Here is a 24,636-nt window from a genome sequence, read left to right as displayed (position 1 = left end):
TTTTCAAATCATTGGTACCAAAAATAGTTAGAATGACAAGCTTTCAGGTCAGAATATAAAGAAATTTCAGCTCGCTCTCGGCACTCGCATTATCTGTGTAGTGAGATATGTATCCACCTCATGAGTTACTACAAACAATCCTAAACAGGTACCTTTTTCATGTTTTAAGTTTAGTATAGCAAAAAAAATTCAGCTCGCGCTTCGCGCTCGCATTAATTTGTTGGTGAGATATGTGTCTCTTTCTCATGAGTCATATATATATATATATATATATATATATATATATATATATATATATATATATATATATATATATATATATATATTAGGTTTATGTGTGTGTGTGGGTGTTTGTGTGAGTTTGTTTGTTTGTGTGATCGAGCGCCTTTGGAACGTTGAGTCATAATTTTGCCCCCCCCCCCATCTGAAAAATGGATCGATGCCCCTGATGTATAGTGCAAGGGTTGGCTAATGCTGCGGTCACATTTCCCCTACGGCGATTCGAAAACGGCTGTTTTATTTTTTTAAACAAACCACTAATGGTACAAAACATGTTGAAATTGTTTTTTTTTTCGCCTCGCCGTACAGCAAATTTGACTGAGGTATAAGCCTTAAATTGGTGTGCTCACTCTAAACGTAAGGACAGGGAAAACCCCAACACCACATAAATCCAAAATATTTAGATAGAAGTACAGTTCATAGATCACTTTTTAATTATGTTACAACTCTGCCTAGGGACACCGTAAAAACTATTTTCCTCTTTGAAGTTGAAGACGTTTTCTTGTAGATAAGCACATATTTTTGGTGAGAAATTAGAACCTCGTATCTCATTTTTTTTAAGGAAATCATTAAAGCTCACAAACTTCTGTTTTAGAGTTCTAAAGATATAGGCCTTAGTGGTATACTTCTTTTTATATACATTTTTATACTTATATTTTTTTTCAATTAATTGAAAATCTATAAAAACTGTATCAAGTGATAATAGTTAATTAATATATTGCTGCTGTATAATAATATATTGTTATAGACTCTAAAAACACTGAGTAAAAATTTACCCAATATTGGGTAGAATGAGAAGAAGCATGATTGATGGGTATTTTTTTTTACAAAATATATTTTTACCCAACCAACATGCATGTTTCCAATTTACCCAATACTGGGTAAACCCTTTTTAGAGTGAAATTATTTGATGTTATTGTATATATTATATATAAAAAAATTAATGTCAAGTGAATAAATATAATTACTAAATTCAAATTCACCTTCGTACAGTCATGTACATAAAATATGAGGCCGCCCTCAAACGAATATAATGTTTCATCGACAACAAATTCTGAGCCCTTTCAACAGACATCAAAAAGATGTCCAGGATGTAAAATTACGGGAATTAAAACCAAAATCATACACTACACTTCTATTTCCATTTTTTTATGCAGAACACCAATTGCATAGCAGAGATGGCCGACGATCGAACAGAGGATCCTACGTTGCTAACTAAGGTATAAAGATATTAATATTACTGCAATATCGTGTATCAACCCCCTTGGTTCAAACAAATAACATTTTGAGTTTAGGATACAAAGCGTCAAAATAATATCATTAAAAAACATATCAGTAATCGAATTTGGGGGTTATGGATTTAGCTTGTGTTCAGACTGATATTTTTACTGTCCCCCCAGGTGGAGGATAACAGTATAGCGCTTCGATAAGTCATTACAGATTTTCTTTAGCCCTTCCTTGCTGCGTAAGATATATACACAACAAAAAAAGTAAGTCCCCCCTTAAACAAACATCAATAATTTCCGAACCAAGCAGACAACGCTCTCCGCGTCATGATAAAGGATATTCCATTATCAGTTCACGAGAACGTCATTTCAGATGAGTTTGAAAGGATGAATCTGAAAATCAACGGTCCCATAATGTATCCCAAACTCCGAGTTGATGGAAAATTAACCCAATGTTTCACAGGAGACAGAGTTGTTTACATCGACCCCCCTCCCCAGCCCCTCCCGAGATTCATGCGCTTTCAGAGCTTCAAGGCCCGCGCTTTCCATGCCGGGCAACCTGATGCACAGAGAGAGGTCATATGTTCCCATTGTTTGAGAGAGGGACACCATCGTTCCAAATGTAGCCATGAAGTGGTATGTAGGTCTTGCAAAAAACCAGGTCACATGCAAAGTAGGTGCCCCGAAGCAGAACAACCCACTTCGAAGACAAACCTGCAGACAGACGCATTCCGAGCAGACGGTCCAGCTGAAGTTATGATGGCAACCACGCAAACAGGAACACCTCATACCACGTCACAGATATCCACCCGCGATCCAGTAGCAACGCTTGAATCGGCCACACCCCACGGTGTTACGTCATCAGCACCCCTAACACGATCAAAAACGGCGACAAAAGGCAAGAGTCGCGATTCTCGACAGCCTACTGTGGACAGTCATGAGTCTCGTCAAGTCGTAAGAGCTTTAGCCGAGTTCAGATCGCGTAGCAACAGCGCGCCAACCATCGGTGGCCAAAGTAAGATCACACAATACATTGAGCGATATTCCTCCTCTGAATCAGATGAATCAGAAGTGAATACCGAGGATGAGCTAACTGAAGCTACAGTAGATGCAGTAAATCAAGCGATTGCTGATCCACATCGTGCTCGAAAATGTAGAAAGCGAAAACGTAAAAATGGAAAAAAGTTGTGATCAAAGGATAACGAATGATGAAACGCTAACGAAGAACATCTAATACATGACTACGTCTATTTTAGCAATTTCCCAGGATTGTAACGGACTACGAAACAAATTGAAACGACAAATGTGTTTTAAATGGTTTAAAAAGCAAATTACTGATATTGTCTTAATTCAAGAAACTCATTGGACTAAAGATATTGAAAATATTATACGAAATGAGTGGAATGGTCCGGTGTTTTTCAGCCACGGCAATACGAATGCACGTGGGGTAGCAATATTGCTTAAAAGACAGACTGAGATGAAATATAGATCAGAACATAAAGATTGTGCTGGAAGGTTCCTTATTGTAGAATGTGAAATACAGTCGATTAAATACGTAGTTGTTAATATTTATGCACCAAACATCCATTTAAAAAGAGAAATATTTTTCAGGGATGTTTACAATACACTGAAACAAAAGTTTTGTCCAGATGACGGAAAATCACATTTAATTTTAAGCGGAGACTTCAACTGCGTGTTAAATCCAAGTATTGACACTTTTAATGTAAGAAGCAAATACAAAACTCCTTGTTCTCTAAAAAAGCTTATGAAAAAACTATATCTTGTTGATGTCTGGAGAAAGGTTCACGGTGATAAAAGACAATTTACGTGGCGTAATAAATACTTGCAAATATCATCAAGAATTGATATGATATTAATTAGTAAAGATTTAAAAAGTAACATACTTAAAACTGATATAAGACCAGTAGTCAATGGTGACCATAACGCTGTCACCATTACAATCAAAATTAATGGAACGAATAAAGGTCCAGGCGTTTGGAAATTAAATACAAATTTATTAACAAACAATGATTATTGTGAAGAGGTAAGACAAATCATAGGCGATCTAGTCCGTGAAAAGACAGAATTATCAATGTCCTGGCGTCAAACCTGGGAATTGTGCAAAATAAGAATACGAGAATACTCCATTAGATATGCAAAACATACGAAAAAAAATGAAAAGGACGAAGGCATCTTAGAAGAAAAACTCTTAAAGCTGAACGAAAAAATTTGGAACTAAAAAAATGATAAAGATGAAGAAATTATAAAAGATTATGAAAAGACTACTGAACAATTAGAAAAAATATATAAACAAAAATGTATGGGTTCAATTATTAGGTCAAGAGTAAATTGGTTTGAGGAAGGTGAAAGGTGCTCAAGATATTTTATGTCATTAGAAAAGAGAAATATTGATAATAATTCAATTTTGTTATTACGTAACGATAAAGGTAAAAACATAACAAATCAGCAACACATTAGAAAGTATGTATATGAATATTATTCAGAACTATATAAGTCAAAAGAATGTCAAGACTTGGTAGAATATTTTCTTGATTTACAACTTCCAAAGTTATCTAGCGATTTAGCTGATATGTGTGAAGGAATTTTATCTGAATCAGAGTGCAAAAAAGTTGTATTTGGTTTTGAAAAAAATAAGTCACCAGGGAGTGATGGTTTTAACATAGAATTTTATCAAATGTTTTGGACAGAAATTAAAGTTCTACTTTTGCCTGCTCTAAATGAAAGTTTTGAGTGCAACGAATTATCAAACTCTCAAAGACAAGCCATAATAAAATTATTGTACAAAAAAGGTGACAAATCTAGATTGGAAAATTGGAGACCTATCTCCCTCCTAAACTATGATTATAAAATTGCAGCTTCAGTTATTGCTCAAAGATTACAAAAGGTAATATCTACATTAATTTCAGATAACCAGGTAGGTTATATAAAAGGAAGAAGTATAGCTGAAAACGTTAGATTGATTGAGGATATATTTTATTACGTTAAAAATCATGCCAAAGGAGGAATTGCATTACTGACTGATTTTAGAAAAGCCTTTGATTGCCTTAGTAGAAATTTTTTATTTGAATGTTTGCAAAGATATGGATTTAAAGATGATTTTTGCAGATGGGTTAAAACTTTTTATAATAATGTAAAAAGTTATGTTAACATAAACGGATGGCTAACAGAAAACATTAGTATATCAAGAGGTGTGCGCCAAGGGTGCCCCCTTTCGGCATTGCTTTTTATCCTGGCTGCAGAAGTATTAGCTGTGAAGATAAGAAATGATCCAGAAATTGCAGGTATCAAACTTTTTAAATCAGTTGAAATCAAAATTTTGCAGTTTGCAGACGATGCATCAATATTCGTTAACGATACTATTGCTTTACACAAAGCTATTAACGAAGTAGAAAAGTATAGTTCTTTTTCAGGATTGTATTTAAACAAAACAAAATGTTCCATAATAAATCTAAAAGATGGATCAGTTAATGAAAACGTTAAAAACATTCCTTGGACTAATTCAAATGTCAAAATTTTTGGTATTTATTTTGGAGGGGATGAACAAAATCTCTCTGATCTGAACTGGAGCTCGAAGATATTGAAAGTAGAACGTTTGATTAAATCATGGAAGGCACGTCACCTAACTTTAATAGGAAAAATACTTGTAATTAAAATATTTCTCATCTCTCAAATTTTGTATAATGCTCAAATGATTATAATGCCAGAGAAAGTTGTAAAACTTTTAACTTCCTTATTGTTTTCCTTTCTTTGGAATGGAAAGATTGATAAAGTAAAGAGAAATGTTGTTTGTAAGCAATATGATCTAGGTGGACTCAAAATGGTTGATTTGAATATGTTACTCCAAAGTTTTTTATTGAAATGGATCCTGTATTATTATAATAACAAAGAATCGAAATTTAGTACAATTATTGATAGTTATTCTTCTCAATTTGGAGGTTTTGATTTTGTATTACATAGTAACTGTACAGAAAAAGAAATTAAAGTACATATAGATAAAATAAAAATGCCATATTATTATAAGGCGATCATTTACGCTTGGTTGAATTTTAAGCAAACTGTTCAAAATAAATCAGGTTTTCAAAAAACCTAGATCGAGAAGAAAAGTTTGTGGCTTAATTCGAATATAAAAGATCGCAATGGAAATGTATTGTTTTTTAAAAGATGGTTCGATATTGGAATTCAAAAGTAAAAGACATTATTTCAGATTCCAAATTCAAATCATTAAAGGAAATAGAAGTTTTATTTGAAAAAAAGTATGCAAGTCTTTTTCAGGAGTATAACATTGTAATGAATGCAATACCGAATGTTTGGAAAAAGACCAGATTTGAGTTATTTTTTGAGATTCTTCAACCTAAAAGTGAAGACATTCTACAGAATATTTTGATGAATGTAAATAGGAAAAGAGGTTCAAAGTTATTTTACACCATTATTTCAAACAAAATAAGTATTAAGCCTAAAGCTGAAGAAAGATGGGAAAATATTTTACAAGAAGAGATTGATTGGAAATCTGTATGGTTATTTAATCTACAAACTGTCAAAGAAAATAGAATAATAGAGTTTAATTATCAGTTATTACATAATCTTTTACCTCATAGATATAATTTGTATAAATGGAAGTTAAGAGATAATCCTTTATGTTCACATGACAATGAAATACATGACAGCGTACATTTATTTGTAACTTGTAAAAAAACACAATTATTCTGGAAAATATTTAGCAGTATCGTGTATAAAGTTGTAGGCATTAAATTTGACTTTAATGTTGCTACTCTGATAAAAGGATATGAGTTGAAAAACAAAAAGTATAGAATTTTGAATCTTCTAATTATGTATGCAAGGTATGCTATTTATTCAATTTTTATTCGAACAGAAAGTCGGAGTTGTAGATTCCATGAGTTTGGTATACTTTGTTTATTCAAAAGGTTGATTTGTAATCGTTTAGAAATAGAGAAGCGTTGTAAAAGTAAACATTTGTGTATTTTTGAAAACAGTCCTGTTCAAGAAAATATTTCATGCTTTGTATGACATTGTTAACATTTTATGTAACTATCACATGTGATTATTTATCAATAAAATTATTTTTAAAAGAAAAAAAAAAAGAAAACAAAAAATACGATTTTCAAATATCATAGGCAAGTATTGGTTCATTTTGGGAACTAAAAATGATCTTTTCTCAACTTTTTCGTTATGTTCATGACCAATAACATGCTTCAATGATTCAAAGGCATTAAATTAAATATCCACGCTTGAATGAACATGTGGAATGCGATTAGCTCTTTTGTACGTTATTGGAAAAAATGCAATTTGTTACTATGGATATCTGTCACAAACCTCCTTGCATAGTTCATTTGATTTGATTTTTATGAAAATCCCGATGTTTAATGCATCAGTGAGCACACAATATTCGAAAATTATGCAAATGAGAAGAAAGTTCAAGGCCTTGGCCCCACTCTGTGTCGTATCGAATGGTTATTTCGGTGTGCGCGCCTTTTGGATAGTGTTACTCTGAAGCCATGTACGAAGTTTCATGAAATAACTATTGACAGAAGTAACAAAAACCGTCCATGAAACAAACCCTCATTTCATATTTGTTAAAATTTTTACTTCGTCTCTCATAGACTTGTGTACATTATGGGTGCACATGTTTAAGAATAAATAACCCCTTATTCAATACGGTGGAACTTTTTTTTTCACGGCTATATTTAGCATTGTCATTTGGCAGTAATGTTTATCAACCTATGGGCAGAATTCTGTGCAAAAATGAAATCGATTTGTGTATTTATGGATGAGTGAGCACGCATCAAAGTGGGAAGATTTGTATTTTCAATGTCACAGACTCATTTTAAAGGGTAATAAAGTGAATATTGGGGGCAAATTCGGTTTCAAATAAGACTTTAATTGCTATTGCTTTTATCATCCATCATTTCTATCACCACACACTTTCCGAACTTTAAACATTTTCATGGTTGAGCGAGCACATTCGAAAACTTAGGAATGAATACTCTTTATACTATATAAATGTATTCTTTTCCTAACAATTTCTCATGATCAGTTTAATTTATGGACAAATCAGTGGTGGGTCCAGAATTTTAAAATGGGGGAGGGGCCTATAATCGGGGGAGCCACCAACATTTTCAAATTTTAACATGATCTAACAAGTTGTAGAGGATACTACCATAAACCCCTATGATGATACGTCACAATACAGGGGCCGGGGAAGGGTTTTCAAAGTGGGGGGGGGGGGGGCTGACCATGCAAAAAATCACAATCGTATTATGGTCATTTTTACATTTTTGTACATGCTTTTGGAAAAAAGTGGGGGGGGGGGGACTGAAGCTCCCCGCCCAGCCCCCCCCCCGCTTCCGCGGCCCCTGCAATACATTGTGCTCACTCAACCATGAACATATGATATCAAAATTGTGTGTGGAGTGGCTAAATGATGGATAGTAAAACAGCATAACACCATAAAATTCACATAAAGACAACATTTGCCCAACTTTGTATTTGCACAATCTGAAAAACGACTCTTGTGACTTTCAAAAATTGTCATTTTTAATTCAATCTTTAATCACTCATGCATGACTCAACCGATTAATCTTATTTTCCCCCAGGAGTTGCTTAATGAGTGTAGAAAATTACCTACGGAATATCATATCTCAAAATAATTCCGTTCAAAAGTTACAGCAATTTGATTTAGGGGGGACTTACTTTTTTTGTTGTGTATATAACGCATATCTTAATTTCTTATATTATTTAAATTCATTTTCAGTTGGAAGGGGTAAAGATATTCGACAAGCCATCGAGGGAAATGATTGGTCCATCAAAGGTATGTGTGTCAATAAAATTTCAACCATGTATTCTTTGCCATCAAGAAAAAAAAAAAAGATGTGGGTAGGACGAATCCCTAAGAGTAAGAATTCCAGTTTGTTGATGGAATCTCAATAATATTATGCTAATGCAGGCGTATATAGGCAAATAGTGTGTGATTATGAACCAAAAATTAGATCTACTTACTCATTGTATATACATACTATTCATTTTTATCTGTAGTTTACTATGGTAACAATCATTTATCATGTATCGTGCTTGAATGAAAAGATTACATGATAATATGGTTTTCGTAAATATCAATTTGGTTTCATCATGGCCATAGCATCTAGAAATTTTGAAATATTTAATTATGTAACAAAATAATCAACACAAGGTGTTCTGCATATACATTTGACAATTATAAGAGAGATATTAGACAATCATGTTTATGTTCAGACTGATTAATGGCAGTAACATATAGGCCACGAATGGGCACCAAAATAAATTACATATGAACTAGTGTAGGGTTCCATCCAACGGTAATTACCATGGCATACATTATCCAATCAAAATCCAGCATCACATTCAAGTTATTAAATGTAACATATCGTAGTAGTAACTTTTTATGCAGGGACTCAAGGTATTGTTAGTACTTCATTCACATCAATGATATGTAAAATATTTCATTTTCAGGTTAAAGAGACAATGGGACAAAGGATATCACTGCATCAACAGAAAAAAATGTCTGGTTCATCCCAGGTTTGTGTTTGTTTATTTGTTTATATTATTTAAATCACAGATGTATTATGATTGTGTGTATTATTTGATATCAATATAGACCTGTGATGACATGACATACACAGGTTGGGTTAGAACTTGCAGATAGTTGGATCACCAGCACCATTCATGCAGGAGCTGTAAACCAGACTATACAATTAAATAAGGAGAATATATGATTTATGATCTTACGATTTTATTCATTTTCCGTTCACAAAGAACAACAAAATCAAACTAACAATACATAGTCATATTTAAAGTACAATATCAATCGGAATAAAGCATTAGAATTAGAAGGTATAAACAATGAGAACTAATGCGAACTAAAGTAACTTTGACTAATAACTATACAAATCAGAACGGAGGGGCTTGTCAAGAAAAGCAAAGCTTGTATGGGAGGCAAGCCCCTGAAAGTTAGTTTCAATACATAAAGGCAACATTACAAAACTATAGTATAAAATAGTGACGGAAGATAGTTTAAAAGGAGGCTATACAAAATATCGAAGGTAACAACGAAATAGTGACCCAAATTAGAATAAATGATCAAAGTAATAATAATAAAAAAAAAATAATATGGTTACAATAATTGTGATAATGAGGGAGGAACAGAATGGCAAATGAAGGGAGAGAGGAGGGGTGCAGGTACAATTGGAGGTGCGAAGAGGAGCATGACAGGATGCGGTAATAGGTCGGTAGGCAAGTTGTATCCTGGGAGTTTTAGTTATATGGTAGATTGACTTGTTTGTGTAAAGTATTGGCAAATTATCATCTTTTTTAAGGTTATGTTTAAAAATAGTGATGTTTGGGGATTCCTTTAAAGTCGAAGCACACTATTTGATTAATTGATATTGAAGTATTAAATATAAATAAACAATACACGTTCTACCAGAAACAGAATAAAATCTTCATAAAAGGTATACAGTACTTTCTGTTTCTATTTCTGTTTGTGGTAACTCCCGTAGGAACTCGACAGGACAGCATTTTGCTGGTAAACGCCAAGCTGGTATATATAACCAATTACCTATGAAACATTTTACGTCTAGGTTCATCAGTCATAGTGGCTGACGTTATAGACGACAGATATCACTCTCGGGTCTTTTTATCAAAGTGGAGACAATGGCAGAGTTGGGATTCGAACTCACAACCTTGCGATTATGAGTCCAATGCTCTAACCACTGGACCACACGACCCGTAGAAGTACTTTCAGATACCGTGCTATGTCAATATGGAATCCTCTGGCCATAAATGTAATGTAATAACATTTTGAATCGGTTTTAACAAAGTTTTACACGTGTAATCAGCGATGTGTTATGGTTTTATGTCTACGATTCTAACAACGTTCACATTGTTTGGTTTGTTTTATCAATAATTATAATGAATAAGATTCCTACTTAACCGGTCACATTTCGTTATGAATTTTCTAGGCCCTATATGCGATCATGTTTGCTGACCGAATTACTAATGCTTTCACACAGCAACAATCGCCATCCCATTTCCCGTACTTTGTCATTATTGTAATAAGTGATTTTTTTTTTATAAATCATACGCATTCATGTTGATTTTACTACTATGGAAAAAAAATGTATTTGAAACTTGGAAATTAATAAATGAACAAATTGACGTATATGAAAAGATTCACGGTACTTCATGCGCACGTAATCAGTATATTCTATGGGACACCCCGCTCTCTTAATAGGCATAATGCTTATTCCTTGTTTGGTTTATTTTTACGCCATTAATCATTATCCCTGGCCCATAACATCATCACCTCTTCAACCACAATTGATATATATAAATAACACCCTATTACCATGTGTAACTACAGTGAAAATCAATTCAAATGATGAAAAGAAAAGTTACAGAAAATTATATACGCTAAGAAGATTGAAAGCTTACAATGAATCATGTCTACCAGAATGTGATTTGTTAAACAGTGTATATAAGGTATATAACACCAGCCCGAGAGTATCGTGTACTAGTATATCTTTTCGCTGCTTCTCTTACTCTGAAACAGATAAACGTTATTGAAACTGTCCAGAAAAGGGCATGCAAGATAGCATTAGGAACCAAGTACTGTATGTATCATATGACATGGCTCTAAATACCTTAAATTTGACATCACTTTAAAGTCGAAGAGAAGAGATTTCGCTTTAAAATTATAAATACAAAAATTGTTACCTCCACTTAAAACAAACGCTTTCAATTTACGACGTATGGATAAATATAAGGTGATTCCGAGTACCCCCCCCAAAAAAAAAAAAAAAAAAAACCCCAGAACCGCGTTCTTGCACTTTGTGTGATAATTGTGCAATAGTGTGTTATTTATCATTTTTATCCATTTTAACTATTTTTAACAGCACATATGTGATTTTAATTGTATATTTATTGTCCATCTCAATTATTTTTATATATATTAGTATTGTGTAAACATGTACAATTTAGTCTGTGACTGCCAGTTATGTTTTTTTAATAAAACTTTGAATTGAATTGAATTAATCAAATGCATTAATCAGGAATTCCCGATAATTTTCACATAAAGCATATTTGCAATTGATTTTCAGGTCAAAGAGCCGACAGAAGTAAACCTACGAGGCCAGGCACCGATACAATTAAAGTTTGTACGTTAGATATTAGTGATACCTAATTACATGTATCTTTATTCAAGCCATGAAAACGCATTAACGCCTTCGGGGTAAAAATATATAAAGGATATTGGGTGAGTTATCAAACGATATATGTTTAGATTTTATCATTGTTCACAGCGTTTTTTTCAATCTCATTTTTATCACACATGACTATGGGGAAAGAGTAGTGGCAGGGCACCATTCGCATCAGGACACATTGCTAGAGCGCCCACTTCACCGACAAAACCAAATGCCTCCTATTTGCAAATATCCATATAAAATCACGATGCATATCTGCATGAACAACATCACTACTGGATATGTTCATTCCCACAGGAGACCAGTAATTTGTCGCTGATACATGTACTAAGGAAAACGACCCCCTTTGACCCTTTTAGATTGGCCCTTTTAGAATTTAAAGTGCAGTGGGATGATGATAACATTATGTCAGGCCCAGTTCGATGGAAGAACAGATTTGAAAATTAAGAGGCAACCAATGTAAAATCTTATTAGGTTAAAACTATTCTCCGAAGTCAGATAACTTGGTGGATAGGCTCCTTATTGCCTTTTGGTTTTGATAGGAACATGGAGAGAGGATTTTGTTCTTTGTTTAGGATCCTTTAGGGCCTATATTTCATAAAGTTTGGGTAGGGTATTAGTTAGAGAGTAAGATTTTCTATAATGATTGAAACTTTGTACTTTCAATTTCTACAGCCAAGTGAGTTAATTGAAGCCCTTCACGACACACGGGGACTGCATATTTTTACCAGTGACCACTCGTACTTGTATTATACTCAACGTGGAAAAATTGACCCCAACCCAAAGCTTGAAGATTATACTAGTAAGTAGATTGATATCAAACTGGATTCAAAGTAAAACGAAATATAATGAAACATATGCAGTACTACCATGGATGTTTTTTGTTTATTGAAAATAATCAATGTTCATATCAATCATTCTATACGGAGAATAATTATTGATTTAAAAGTTGGTCTCTCGTGGCATTTCTTGTACGGATCAGCGCACAAGTTCATATGGTTATTCAATTCAATTCAATCAATTGAATTGAATTGAATTGAATATGGTTATGAATTTACATAAGCCTCATTCTGAAAATTCTTCCATGGGTTACAATTTTCAGTTAAGCCCTGGAACCTGAATCATGTGGAAAATGCAAATAAATAGTTTATTCCACTATTTAGTGGAACATTCGAGAGTAACTGTGTATTTTGATCGTGCGGATCTATAAATACATAGTGCACGAGACAGATTAAAAGGCACTTTCAACAGAAATTAAACTGGGGTCGTTTGCTGAATGATGTTTCCCTTTCTAGCTGACTTAGCACTTAAGAAGATGTTCCAGTCATGTGTAAAAAATACATAACTTACGAACCCCTTAATGAAACATTCCTTGTCGGAAGGAAGTGAAAGCTAGTTGTTGAGCAGAGCTGTTATATTTCATTGAATCATGTTTCAGTCTATTTTATAATATCTTGTTTACCCGTGTGTGGTGTGATGATATCAATAACGCATTAGTAGAACCATAACGCATTCGTATAATTATTAATTGATCACTTAGTTCATTTAGGCCTAACGGGATATTCCTGATAAGTACTGTGTTATACATTTCTTTTCAGCCAAGATCTCTGGTATTAAATATGGAATGGAATTACGTATGTCTTGGACTGTGGATGGAACTTGGATAATATTTAAACATGAATCACCACTACATCTCCAAGAAATGATCTCTGCATTGGTTCCATTGTGTCAAGCAGTGGAACATATTACTATTGCCTATCATTTCGATGAGTATATTCATGCACATGGATCAATGCCTTTCATTCCAATGAAATCAGTCCTCACTGTATGCCTCCACATAAGATACTTGAAGGCAACACTCCAAGATATGTTACTGACTGTAAGTAATTGTTTTCCAAATGCAAAGAGTCTGGCGCTGGATGGCGTAAGAGTTTTACGCTACTACAGCACAGATGTGTCTCCCTCTAACGTCCCTACTCACAGACTCCACTCCGACACGCCGCTGTCTTCATTGAGAAGATTAGAAATACGTACCGAATATGTCTCAGATACTCTTGGCACCCTTTTTCTCTCCATTTCTTCTTCCTGTCAAAACATTGAATCACTCACCGTCGAAAGCTATAAAACTCTCAAATGGGAGAAGTCAAGCACAGCCATGAAATCATGCAAATTACCTAATCTGACTGATATCCATCTTAAATCTCATTGGTCTCACGAGCACTACGCACTTCAATTGATAACAGACTTTCTACATGTAGGTCGTGCGATGAGTCCTAGTTTGAAGTTTGTCAAAGTAGAAAGTGTACGGCTAAGAGATGTAGTAATGGAGAGTGTTGAATGGTCCCGAACATCTTCAGAGTGTGGGTTGCAAATTAAAGGTGCATTAGCGGAAAGTGTAGAGCTCCTACTGGACAAATTTTTATACTTTGGTTTGTCACCAATAGCCGAATTGCGAAAGTCAGTAGCTGCACCAATAACTGAGTTAATTGATCTTACAACTAGTGACTTTAAAGAGGTTACTGTCCTTACACTTGTCAGTTGCAAGATTGATTTCGGTCAGTCTGAAAGTAAGTCCCTGCAAAGCCCGAAGGAACTTGGTACTCTGCGGGAAATCAGGTTCGTTGGTTCAGAAAACCCACTTTCCGAATCTGACAAGAACAAACTTTCGGAGTTGTATCCTAATGTCAAATTGACTGAAAAACAGGAGAGTCAGGAGTCATCTGAAGAATCTCAGGAGGGTGAAGGGATACCTTCCAAGTTGGACAAAGCCTCCTCTCAATCACTCAAGACATCTGCCATAGGTGGGTTGATATTGATTGTTCTTCATCATGATTACCAGATAAATAGTGATTTATTCATATTTACCTTCATGGAAATCATTTATAATTACAAGGTTTTATAATATGTATAGAAAAGAGTTAAATCTTACAATAGGCATAATGGGGTTATTTGGAATTTACTTCTGCAGACATGGATTTTTTTGCAAGAATTTCCTCATGCAAATTACGCATATTTATTGAGGTAGGCTAAATTATCTCCCGTGCACAATCTGATATTTCCTCATAAATACCATGATTCCGATGTTTCGTTAATATCTTCCCTTGTCTAAATAGATGATTCATTGTTGAAAGACAGGTAGATATAATGATCTATTACGGGCACCTAACGCATATCGGAAATAAATGAAATTCATAATCCAAATTTTAAAGAAAGTAATATTCCTTTAAACTACCATTTTTTATATACAGACAAACTTGCTGAGATAAAGGTTGAATGTCATAAAGACACAGGCTCACAGAACCCTGAAGGTGGAGAAGAAGAAATATCATGGCAAGAAAAGGAAGAGGAATTTGACGTCAACAAAGGAAGCCTGTCAAATGAATCAGGTTCTGTAGGAGTAGTAATTAGGAAATAATTTTATTGTGGTACACAACAATGATTTGTTTGGTATTGAAACACGTACCTAATGTTTACAGCGCGAAAGATAAAGAGGGAAGATAATATATAATTGTGGATTATCCCCTGTTATCTTAGCATGTTACTCCAATAGAGCGTTTTTTTTTATTTGATTGTAATGAATACATTGCACCAATGGAGAAATAGATGTTTCAAAAATTTCCAAAGTTGGAAAAAAATCTTGTTCAAAGACAATATTCCTCTTATCATTTACAATGGATATTTCAGAATGTCCCCCAGTCGTGGCAGTGTTGAGCGACAATGATTTATGACAATTTTGAAAGTTTTGGAACAAAGAAGTGCAATATAAATATTTTAAATAATTTTCAGTACCCGATGAAGGAGATGTCGAAACAACCAAGAAAGAGTGCTGCAAGAGAGTTGGAGCCGATGGTGGTAGACTGCGGCTAGAATCCTTTGGGATTGAACTTAAGATACCTCCTGGTGCAATCGACAGCAAAGAGCCACAAGAAATCTCTCTTCATGTCCTGACCGATACTCCTAATCTTGGTTTCACCAAAGACGAGATGTCAGTCTGCTTTGGTGTACAGTGTCTAGCTCCTGATGACTTAGTGCTGAGGTCACCGGTTACTTACACAATACCTCATTGCGCTGTTGCAACACAGTACTCCGGCTTAGATGCAGTCCTATACACAGGAGAGGGAGAATATCCATCGGGTAGGTTGGGCTAAATATTATATAACAATTGCAAATCAAAGAAATACCTACCTATAGAAATGGATGTAATCACGTGAACGTATTATGAAATGTGGTGGGGAAGAAATAAGTCTAATAATAAAAATGTAAGATTTACCATTTTTCTAACAAAGTTTTTGTGACAGAGACAAATGAAATATATAATACAAAAAAAAAATCAAGAAATTGAACAAATAACAAATACCCCCCTCATTAAATAAATGATTATCCATATTTAGGGAATTTCTTACGAAGTCTGGTTCATATTTAAAAGAATATAGTGATCTGCACTGTCTGAGTTAGCGCTGGAGAGATTCTCACATAAATGTATACACAACACAAAAATAAGCACCACTTAAATCAAAATGTAACTTTTGATAGCAACAATTCTGTGATATAATCTTTGGTAGGTGGTTTTCTGCACTCATTAATCAACTCCTGTAAAGATGAGATTAATCGGTTGAGTCATGCATGAGTCATCAAAGGTTTATATGACCACTTTTGAAAGTCATAAGATTTTTTTTTTTTTGAGATTGTGTATATTCAAAGTTGGGCGGAGGTTGTTTCTGGTGAATTTCATACTGCTAATGATGTTTTCTATCCATCATTTAGCCACTTCACACAAAAGTGTGATAACGTGGGTCATAGTTGAGGTGGCACGCGCGTAAAACAATCCCCGTAGACTTGTGTGTTAAAATGGCACTTTTGAAAAATTCGTAAAAAATAAATGTGAAATTAGGGAGTGAAATGTTTACTTCTATTGGATAGGATATATATCTGGCATTCCAAATCTGACCAGGAAAGGGTACCGTAACCAGCTCATTTTAAAAATAAATCGCCATTTATGAAGATTACTATGAATGTATCAAATTCATCAACTGAAACAGTAAAATAGCCCTAATTAGTCCGCCAGTCAAGAAATAGTTCCAAGTCACTTATTTATCATCCCAATTTGGGCAAAGGAAGTTAAGTAGTTACCATTTCTAAAATCAGTGTTAGATGTTGAATCATATTAATACATTTTTGTCAATCAGCAACATCAAATTGAAAAAGGTCGAATGGGTTGGGTCGAATGAATATCTTTTGCCCTTCTAATGTAATTAGGCTCGTGGCACCTTGAGTGAGCACAATTATTTTGTAACGTATCATTATAGGGATTTATGGCAGTATCCTCTGTATAAATTAAAAACACATGTTAAAATGTGAAGATGATAGTGGCTCCCCTCCCCCAATTTTTCGATCCCCTCCCTATTTTCAAATTCTGAATCGACCACCGATTTGTACAATATTTCAACTTATCCTGATAAATTGTGAGGAAAAGAATGTGTTTATGGAATATAAAGAGTATATATTATTAAGTTTTCTTTCTTAAAATTGCTCTATCAAGTCTCAACCAATTTAGTCTGAATAATCGGACAGAATGTGTGGCGATAAAAATGATAGATGATAAAAACAACAGCAATTCACTCACATTTGAGACAGAATTTGCCACCATTTTTCATTTCATAACCACTCAAAATGAGTCTGACTTTGAAAATGCCACCTCCCTCTTGATGTGTGCTCACTCAACCATAAATAAATCAATTAGATTTCGCACAGAATTCCACCCATAGGTTGATATATATTACTGCCAAATGATATTGCTAAAGACATTAAAAAAGAAATCTTAATCTTTAACATAATTATGCTCACATAGTGTACACAATGTCTATGAGAGGGAAGTCCAAATTTTAACAAAAAAGGAAATAAGGGTGTGGTTCATGAAAGATGTTTGTCACTTCTGCAAATATATATTTTTTTCCATGAAACTTTGCATACGGCTTCAGAGTGACACTATCCAAGAAGGCTCGCCAACCAAAATAACCATTCGATGTCGCATCGAGTGGAGCCAAGGCCTTGATCTTTCTTCTCATTTACATAATTTTCGAATATTGGGTGCTCACTGAATTATTAGACATCGGGATTTTCATAAAAGTAAAATCAAGTGAACTATGCCAAAAGGTTCGCGACAGATATTTATAGTAAGTAATTTCCTTTATTTCAATAAAGTAGTAAAGGGCTATTCACATTCTTTATGTTCATTCAAGCGTGAATGTTTAATTAAACGCATTTGAATCATTAAAGCACGTTAAGTGGTATTGAGCATAACGAAAACAAGTTAAAGAGATAATTCCATTGTCCTCATATTCTTTTATTTATATGGTTGGAAATGTGATGAAATTTCAATTATAACAAATTTTGGATTGTGTTTATTCAACCGTGAAATTTAGCAAAAAATAATGTTGTGACGTCTTTTAGCAATTACCTTTTACATGCCGACTGAATATTTTTCAGGATGAGAATGTGGAATTTGTTCCGATATTCTGGAATGAGAATCATGACACTGGGCTTGTGATTTTAAAAAGTGACGATTTTGTTATCTCGCTGTGCTCACAGGAGCATGACATAAAACACATGTGCAACATTCACTCAGAGGGTAGCTTATACAATAACCCACACGCTCATGCAAAAAGGTCTTTAAGACTCCTACCTGCAAAGCTGGCGGATATATATATACACACACTTTTGTTTTACCTCGCAGGAGTAATGGTGGTTGATTTTTTGACATGATTGCTTAGAAAGCATGAATGCTTGTGAGGAGGAATTAGAGGGACGTAGTAATATGGATTAATGCGTTCCCAAAGGACACAAGTGCACCGAGTGGGAATCGAACCTGGGTCACCGGAATCCGAAATCCCAGCTCTACGGACTAAGCTATCCGAACTATTCTTGTATGATTAAATAGATATATAAGATTTGTATAGGATTATTAAGCTTAGGTTGCATGCTCTATACACACACTACACACATGTAAGGTATCACTTTGTCACTTTAACATTGCATCAGATGCAGAAGTCAAGGCGAGAATCCTTTTAAGAAATACAGGACTTCCAAACTGTATCATCGAGAGGGGTGTTCTAAGATTGCAGATAGATCACTTCTCCTGGATTTACATAAAATTCATCAAGAATTTGTTCTTCAGAGGGAAACAAATGTGTTGCTTGCCATTTGCAGAAAAGCCACTACCAGAAGAGAGAATGCCTATCATTGTGCGTGTACATCTCTTTGACGACATTACTGGGCGAAAAGAGGTATCAATTCTCAAGAACGTCAAAATTTCCAATAGCTCAATAATGATTTTGTTGCATGTTTGATAATCATATTGAAAAAAACAATTTTGACAACTGGAATGCATCTCACATATTTCTTTTCCAGTAGAAATTGAGTGCAATCACATTCCGGTTTAAGACATTATAAAGAATATACGTGTAATAATAGTACCTCCATAACAGTGTGGGGGTATTTGATTATGTTCTATGAAGAACACTGTAGAAGGTTAAGAGCCACCCAGAGACGCTTATAACTGTATAATAGATCCCACAAGTTCCTGATAAAATTGACCAACGCCTACTACAACTGTTTGAAGAGAAAATGTAATAAATGTGTTACAAGAATAATCTAATGAACTGTAAGTAGATCGCTTTCAGATAATAGCCAGTGCATGTTATAATCAGTGTTCTCTAAATGTCACTGAATTAACTTCTTTGAATTTTCCATATGTTGGTCCATTTGTTTATGTCCAGATGTCATATATTAAGAGATTTCAGAATGAATTATTTATTAACCGACATAATCGTGTAAGGGTTTCACGGTACGCCGTGCATTATTTTGTTGGCATGTATTGGTCTTCCAAAGGACCACCGTAAGTCGACATTTGGACAAGTGTGTTCAAGTCGTCTTAAGGAGAATGAGCAAAAGGTGTAAAAAGTTTTATCATACTCTGCCAAGCTTTATATGCCCACTCAATCCAGGTGAGGTGATGGGTACCCGGTAAAAAGAAATTCCTTGAATGCTTGAGCGCCTAGGCAGCTCAGCTAAAGCCGGTGTAATAATAATGGCAGGGCCCGCTGGTAGAACCGTTTTCGAAACTGAAGTGGCTAGACTGGGCAAATATACGTATATTATTATTATTATATCATTATTACATATGAATATTCTGCTTTTACAAAATTTACTCATTCTCCTATATACGACAAGAACACACTTGTCAAAACGTCGAGTGGGGGGGGGGGTCATTTTGAGGACCAACACATGGCCAAAAAAAAGAAAACATGATGTACCCTGAAACACTCTTTTTTTTCTTCGCCATGGGAACATTCATAAGTTACAGTCATGGTTCCTAATCTATTCATATTTATTTCTTTTGAAAGATGGTAATGCATGAAGAGCATGCATTAGGATTTGCCCATATTCACCCTTCTACAGAAGTTCCTATCAATGTGACAGAAGAGGACGTCACAATGACTTGTGTCATCGACGATGATCGTGTTGGAGAGGCAGTGAGTTTGAAAATTGGTTTTGGATCCAATATCCAAATTGAATAATTTAATCCATTCTTCATTTGCCATATTAAAAATATTAATATATAGATGAACACGAAGAGTATAATATTTTCCGCACTATAATTTTGATATTCTAATCACATCCCTACTCTGTAAATGCAAAGGAGCTAATCTGGTCCCTAATCACGCTCTGTACAATGAGCTAATCTGGTCCCTAATCACTCTCTGTAAATGCAAAGGAGCTAATCTTGTTCCTTATCACGCTCTGTAAATGCAAAGGAGCTAATCTGGTCCCTTATCACGCTCTGTAAATCCAAAGGAGCTAATCTGCTCCCTAATCACGCTCCTCTCAGAGTGAGATAAGGAACCAGTCCTGATTTAGTGAGATGTCCGTCTTTCAAGAGTAAATTTTTACCTCTTTTGGAGTGAAAGTGAAAAACAGATGGAAACTTTCACTCCTAAAAGGTGAACATTTACTCTTAAAAGACCGAAATCTCACTCCATCACGACTGGTCCCTCTTCTCAATCTTAGAGGAGCGTAATTAGGGACCAGATTGGCTCCTTTGCATTTACAGAGTAAATTTGACACATTCATCACTTGTTTCTCCATTATTAATTCGAATCACTCGAAGATCAAGCGAACTTAAGAAAATTTGCAAAATATCAATGAAACATTATTCCCCTATGTTAAACATTAAATAAACGTTATTATGATATGAAGCATATAATGTTTTGATGACCTGACATGAAAACATTTAAAAGACATTTTTAAAAAATGTTATTAAAACATCTTATCAAAATGTCCAATCTTGATGTTAAAATGACATGAAAGAAACATTCTTAGGAAAAAATTATATTTTTATAATGTTACATAATTAATGCAAAATAACATTTTAAAAACGTTCTTAAGATGTTATGACAATAAAATCTAATGTTATAAAAAGTCATGAAAATTATGTTGAAAAACGTTTTTCTGATGTTCCCAAAAAATGTTTCGAGAATGTATTAGAAACATAATAATTTTTACGTTTTTGTGATGTCATTTTAACATTTTAAGAGAGACACAATAGCATTTTACTGTCATCATTATAACGTTATATCTTGGATGCAAAAACTGAATTTTAAAATGAAAATAACAAAAAAAATGAAAAAATAGTTTTGTAATATTTTCCAAAGGTGCTAATGAAATGTACAACAAACATCCTTATTTGAAGTTTTTTCATGATATCATACATCAGAAACAAATTATGTTGTTATTATTACGATAGATAACATTAGATATAAAAAAAATACCATATAAAAACAGTAAAACCTAATGATAATAATAGCATGGAAGGTTGTAGAAGTTATTAAACTGTGTTATCAAAATATTTATGCTAAATAGTATTTATTTATTTTTGTTTTCCAAACAGGTTAATGACAAATATTTCTAAACACATTCTTCAAAACGTTTTGATAATAACGATTTTTAAGAAACAAAACATTTTTAAAATGCTATCAGACTATTACATGAATAACATTAAAAGGTCACGAGAAAGTATTTAAAATCGTAGAATAGCCTAAAAAACGGACGTACTGAAGCTTTTCGACATGCAATCATCGGAGTAAAATCGCATGAATGACTAAAACGCGAGAGCAAAACAGTATATAATAGAACCGTAACCAGACAATGGACGCTAAATGGCGAGCCGTGATTGGCTGTCAAGCAAACAAGTTAGGCTTGGTACCAGCTGTTTATTGAACCGAAGCAACTAAAATGACGCAAAGGTTCATACAAACTCCTTCTGGCGGCACGGTTACGGTTCTATTATATATTTTTTGCTTTAGCGTTTTAGTCATTCATGCGATTTTACTCCGATGAGTGCATGTCGAAAAGCTTCAGTATGTCCGTTTTTAGGCCTGTTTTGCGATTTTGCAGTACCAAACACTTGTTTATTCTAAAGATATTATATTCAACACCATTTTATTTTTTTAATGTTTTTCAAACCCCTATTTAATGTAGACAAGAGTTCATGTTAAACAAAACTATTTTCACATTTCTATGATTTATTTTACAGAAATCAAAGAAACATCTTAACAACACATTTCCAATGTTTAAAAAATTGCTTTCAATGTTATCAAAATGTAATGGCGTTAACAACAAACGTTCTAGAAAATTCATCACACAATAATTTTAGAAAATTTCAATTAAGCTTTTTATTTTGACATTTGTTTAGCTTTTTCAAAAATGTTAATAGAATTTATTGTGAGGTTTAATTGCTTTTGATGGAAAGAAAATGTTGTAAATTATTATGTCGAGGAAAACCATCTTTAATGTTTTTATGACATCATGATAACGTTCTTATGATAACAGCCTTAATAATTGTCATCCTTTTTATTTGTACATGACCCAACCTGCAGAAATATAGTTTCACGCGAATAATAAAACTAGTAATTGTGACGATGATACAACTTTGGAATCTAGTTTGTTCCTGGGTTGTTTGAAGAAAAAAAATACGTTATGCCAACGTTGGGAAAACATTATGCCAACTTGGGGAAAACATTACGCCAATGTTGGGAAAACATTATGCCAAAATTGGGAAAACGTTTGGTCATCTGGACATGATTTAGAAGTCATGAATATTCATGAAAACAGTGAATAACCAAAACCTCAACTTATATACAGTGCGTCCCAGAAAAAAAACGAAACCGAGATTTATCGATGATTTATCATAACTTATGTAAAGCTTATAATCTACTTTTTCATTTGAAACTATTTACATTTTTTTTCATTCACGTATGAATGAGCAAAAAAAAAATTCAAAAGGGGATACCAAAAAGTCACTTGGCGGGCTGTATCTGGGTTTCGAAAAGAAAACCACATTTTTTAAAAAGTTCAATATCTGCTCTTTTATTTGATACCTCAATTACAGAAAATTGTAAAGAAATAACAAAGTTCTGGTTACTTGAAATAAGGCTTGAATTTCAATGATTTAATAAATGAAGAGGTTTTACAGGCTAGCGTTCAAACTCACTCGACATTCCGTTTTGTTGACGATCAGCCATGCATTAAGTCTTTTGTTAACCGTGCGATAGCTCCTGTGGTAAACCGGTGAAAACACGTTTATTTAATGAAATTATGGAAATACAAGCATTGTTTCAAGGGAACAAAACTCTTTTACTTTTCGACCATTTTCTGTGAGTAAGGTATCAAATTAAAAAGCAGATATTGGGCCTTTTAGGCATGTGATTTTATTTTTGAAATTCAGATACCCCCGCCAAATGAGTTTTTGATTTCCTTTCTTCAAATTGTTTTTGCTCGCTCATGAGTGGATGAAAAATAATTTAAGTAATTTCAGATGGAAGAGGAGATTCTAAGCCTTACAATGGTAGGTCACTTGTCTATTGTATTTGTGATTAAGTTATGATAAATGATCGATGATAAATCTCGGTTTCGTTTTTTTCTTGGACGCACTGTAGATACAACAATTAAAGTGATCTTGTTTACATACTTTTTTCACCATCAAAAGTTTCACAAAAGTATATAGCATGATGACCATATCATTTTCATAAAAATAAATAATTCATAGGTGAAATTTTAAGGTTGAATATAGAAAATTAATATCAACCGTATTATGCCAAGTATTGAAAAGTCGTCACATAAATAGGAATCAATGGCAAGATTCTAGTGGATAGGTGTAGGATATAGAATGGCAGGTTTAAGAGTACGATAAGAATAGGATAGGATAAGATAATATGGGTTGTGGGATAGAGTTGTAAAGATGAACTTAACCTTGAAATCAAATAATATTTTGAAAACATTCACTTGAAAAATCAATAAGAAACCATATTTGCGACATTTCCTTAACATTATTAAAATAACATTATTTTAGAACTTTAAACGTAAACGGCACTAAAATGTTAAAAAAACCGCTTAAACATATCAAAATGTATGGTTTCAGAAATGATTAAAAAAGATTCAGAACATTTACTTGAAACATCAGAAAGATATCATTGTAATAATTTATTGATATTATTAAAATACATTAGGTAAATGTTTAAAATGTTTTGATGTTGCAGGAAAACGTTAGGAAACTGATTTATAGCAATGAGAAAACCATACATTTTTATATGATTTTAACATTTTCCAACATCATTTTCATGATGTTTGACCAAACATTTTTTTAATTATATTTTGTCTATGTTTTTGCGTTAGCTGGTATAGAATGGCCTTATCATTGGCGAATAAAAGATAGGTAAAAAATGTATTGTGTTTCTGTATCGTATAGATTGTCAAGTATGATGATTTATGGAGAGGCAAAGACAGGATGAGGTCCTTTAATTTGG

The 24,636-nt window shown here is 33.7% G+C and overlaps 1 protein-coding gene across 1 annotated transcript; it reads left to right on the top strand.

Annotated features, from left to right (window-relative positions):
* Nucleotides 1–1,442: 1,442 nt before the first annotated feature.
* Nucleotides 1,443–16,096, top strand: LOC135158114 (uncharacterized). Its single transcript, XM_064115410.1, has 8 exons — nt 1,443–1,499; nt 8,296–8,352; nt 9,030–9,095; nt 11,675–11,731; nt 12,452–12,578; nt 13,375–14,577; nt 15,025–15,162; nt 15,563–16,096. Exons 1-8 carry the CDS (start codon nt 1,458–1,460, stop codon nt 15,922–15,924), a joined length of 2,052 nt encoding a protein of 683 aa, XP_063971480.1. The 5' UTR covers nt 1,443–1,457; the 3' UTR covers nt 15,925–16,096.
* Nucleotides 16,097–24,636: the final 8,540 nt, after the last annotated feature.

Source organism: Lytechinus pictus, unplaced genomic scaffold (assembly GCF_037042905.1).
Source record: "Lytechinus pictus isolate F3 Inbred unplaced genomic scaffold, Lp3.0 scaffold_37, whole genome shotgun sequence".
NCBI classification, from domain to species: Eukaryota; Metazoa; Echinodermata; class Echinoidea; order Temnopleuroida; family Toxopneustidae; genus Lytechinus; species Lytechinus pictus.
Note: the sequence above shows the minus strand (reverse complement) of the source record. Positions and strands in the feature narration are given on the sequence as shown.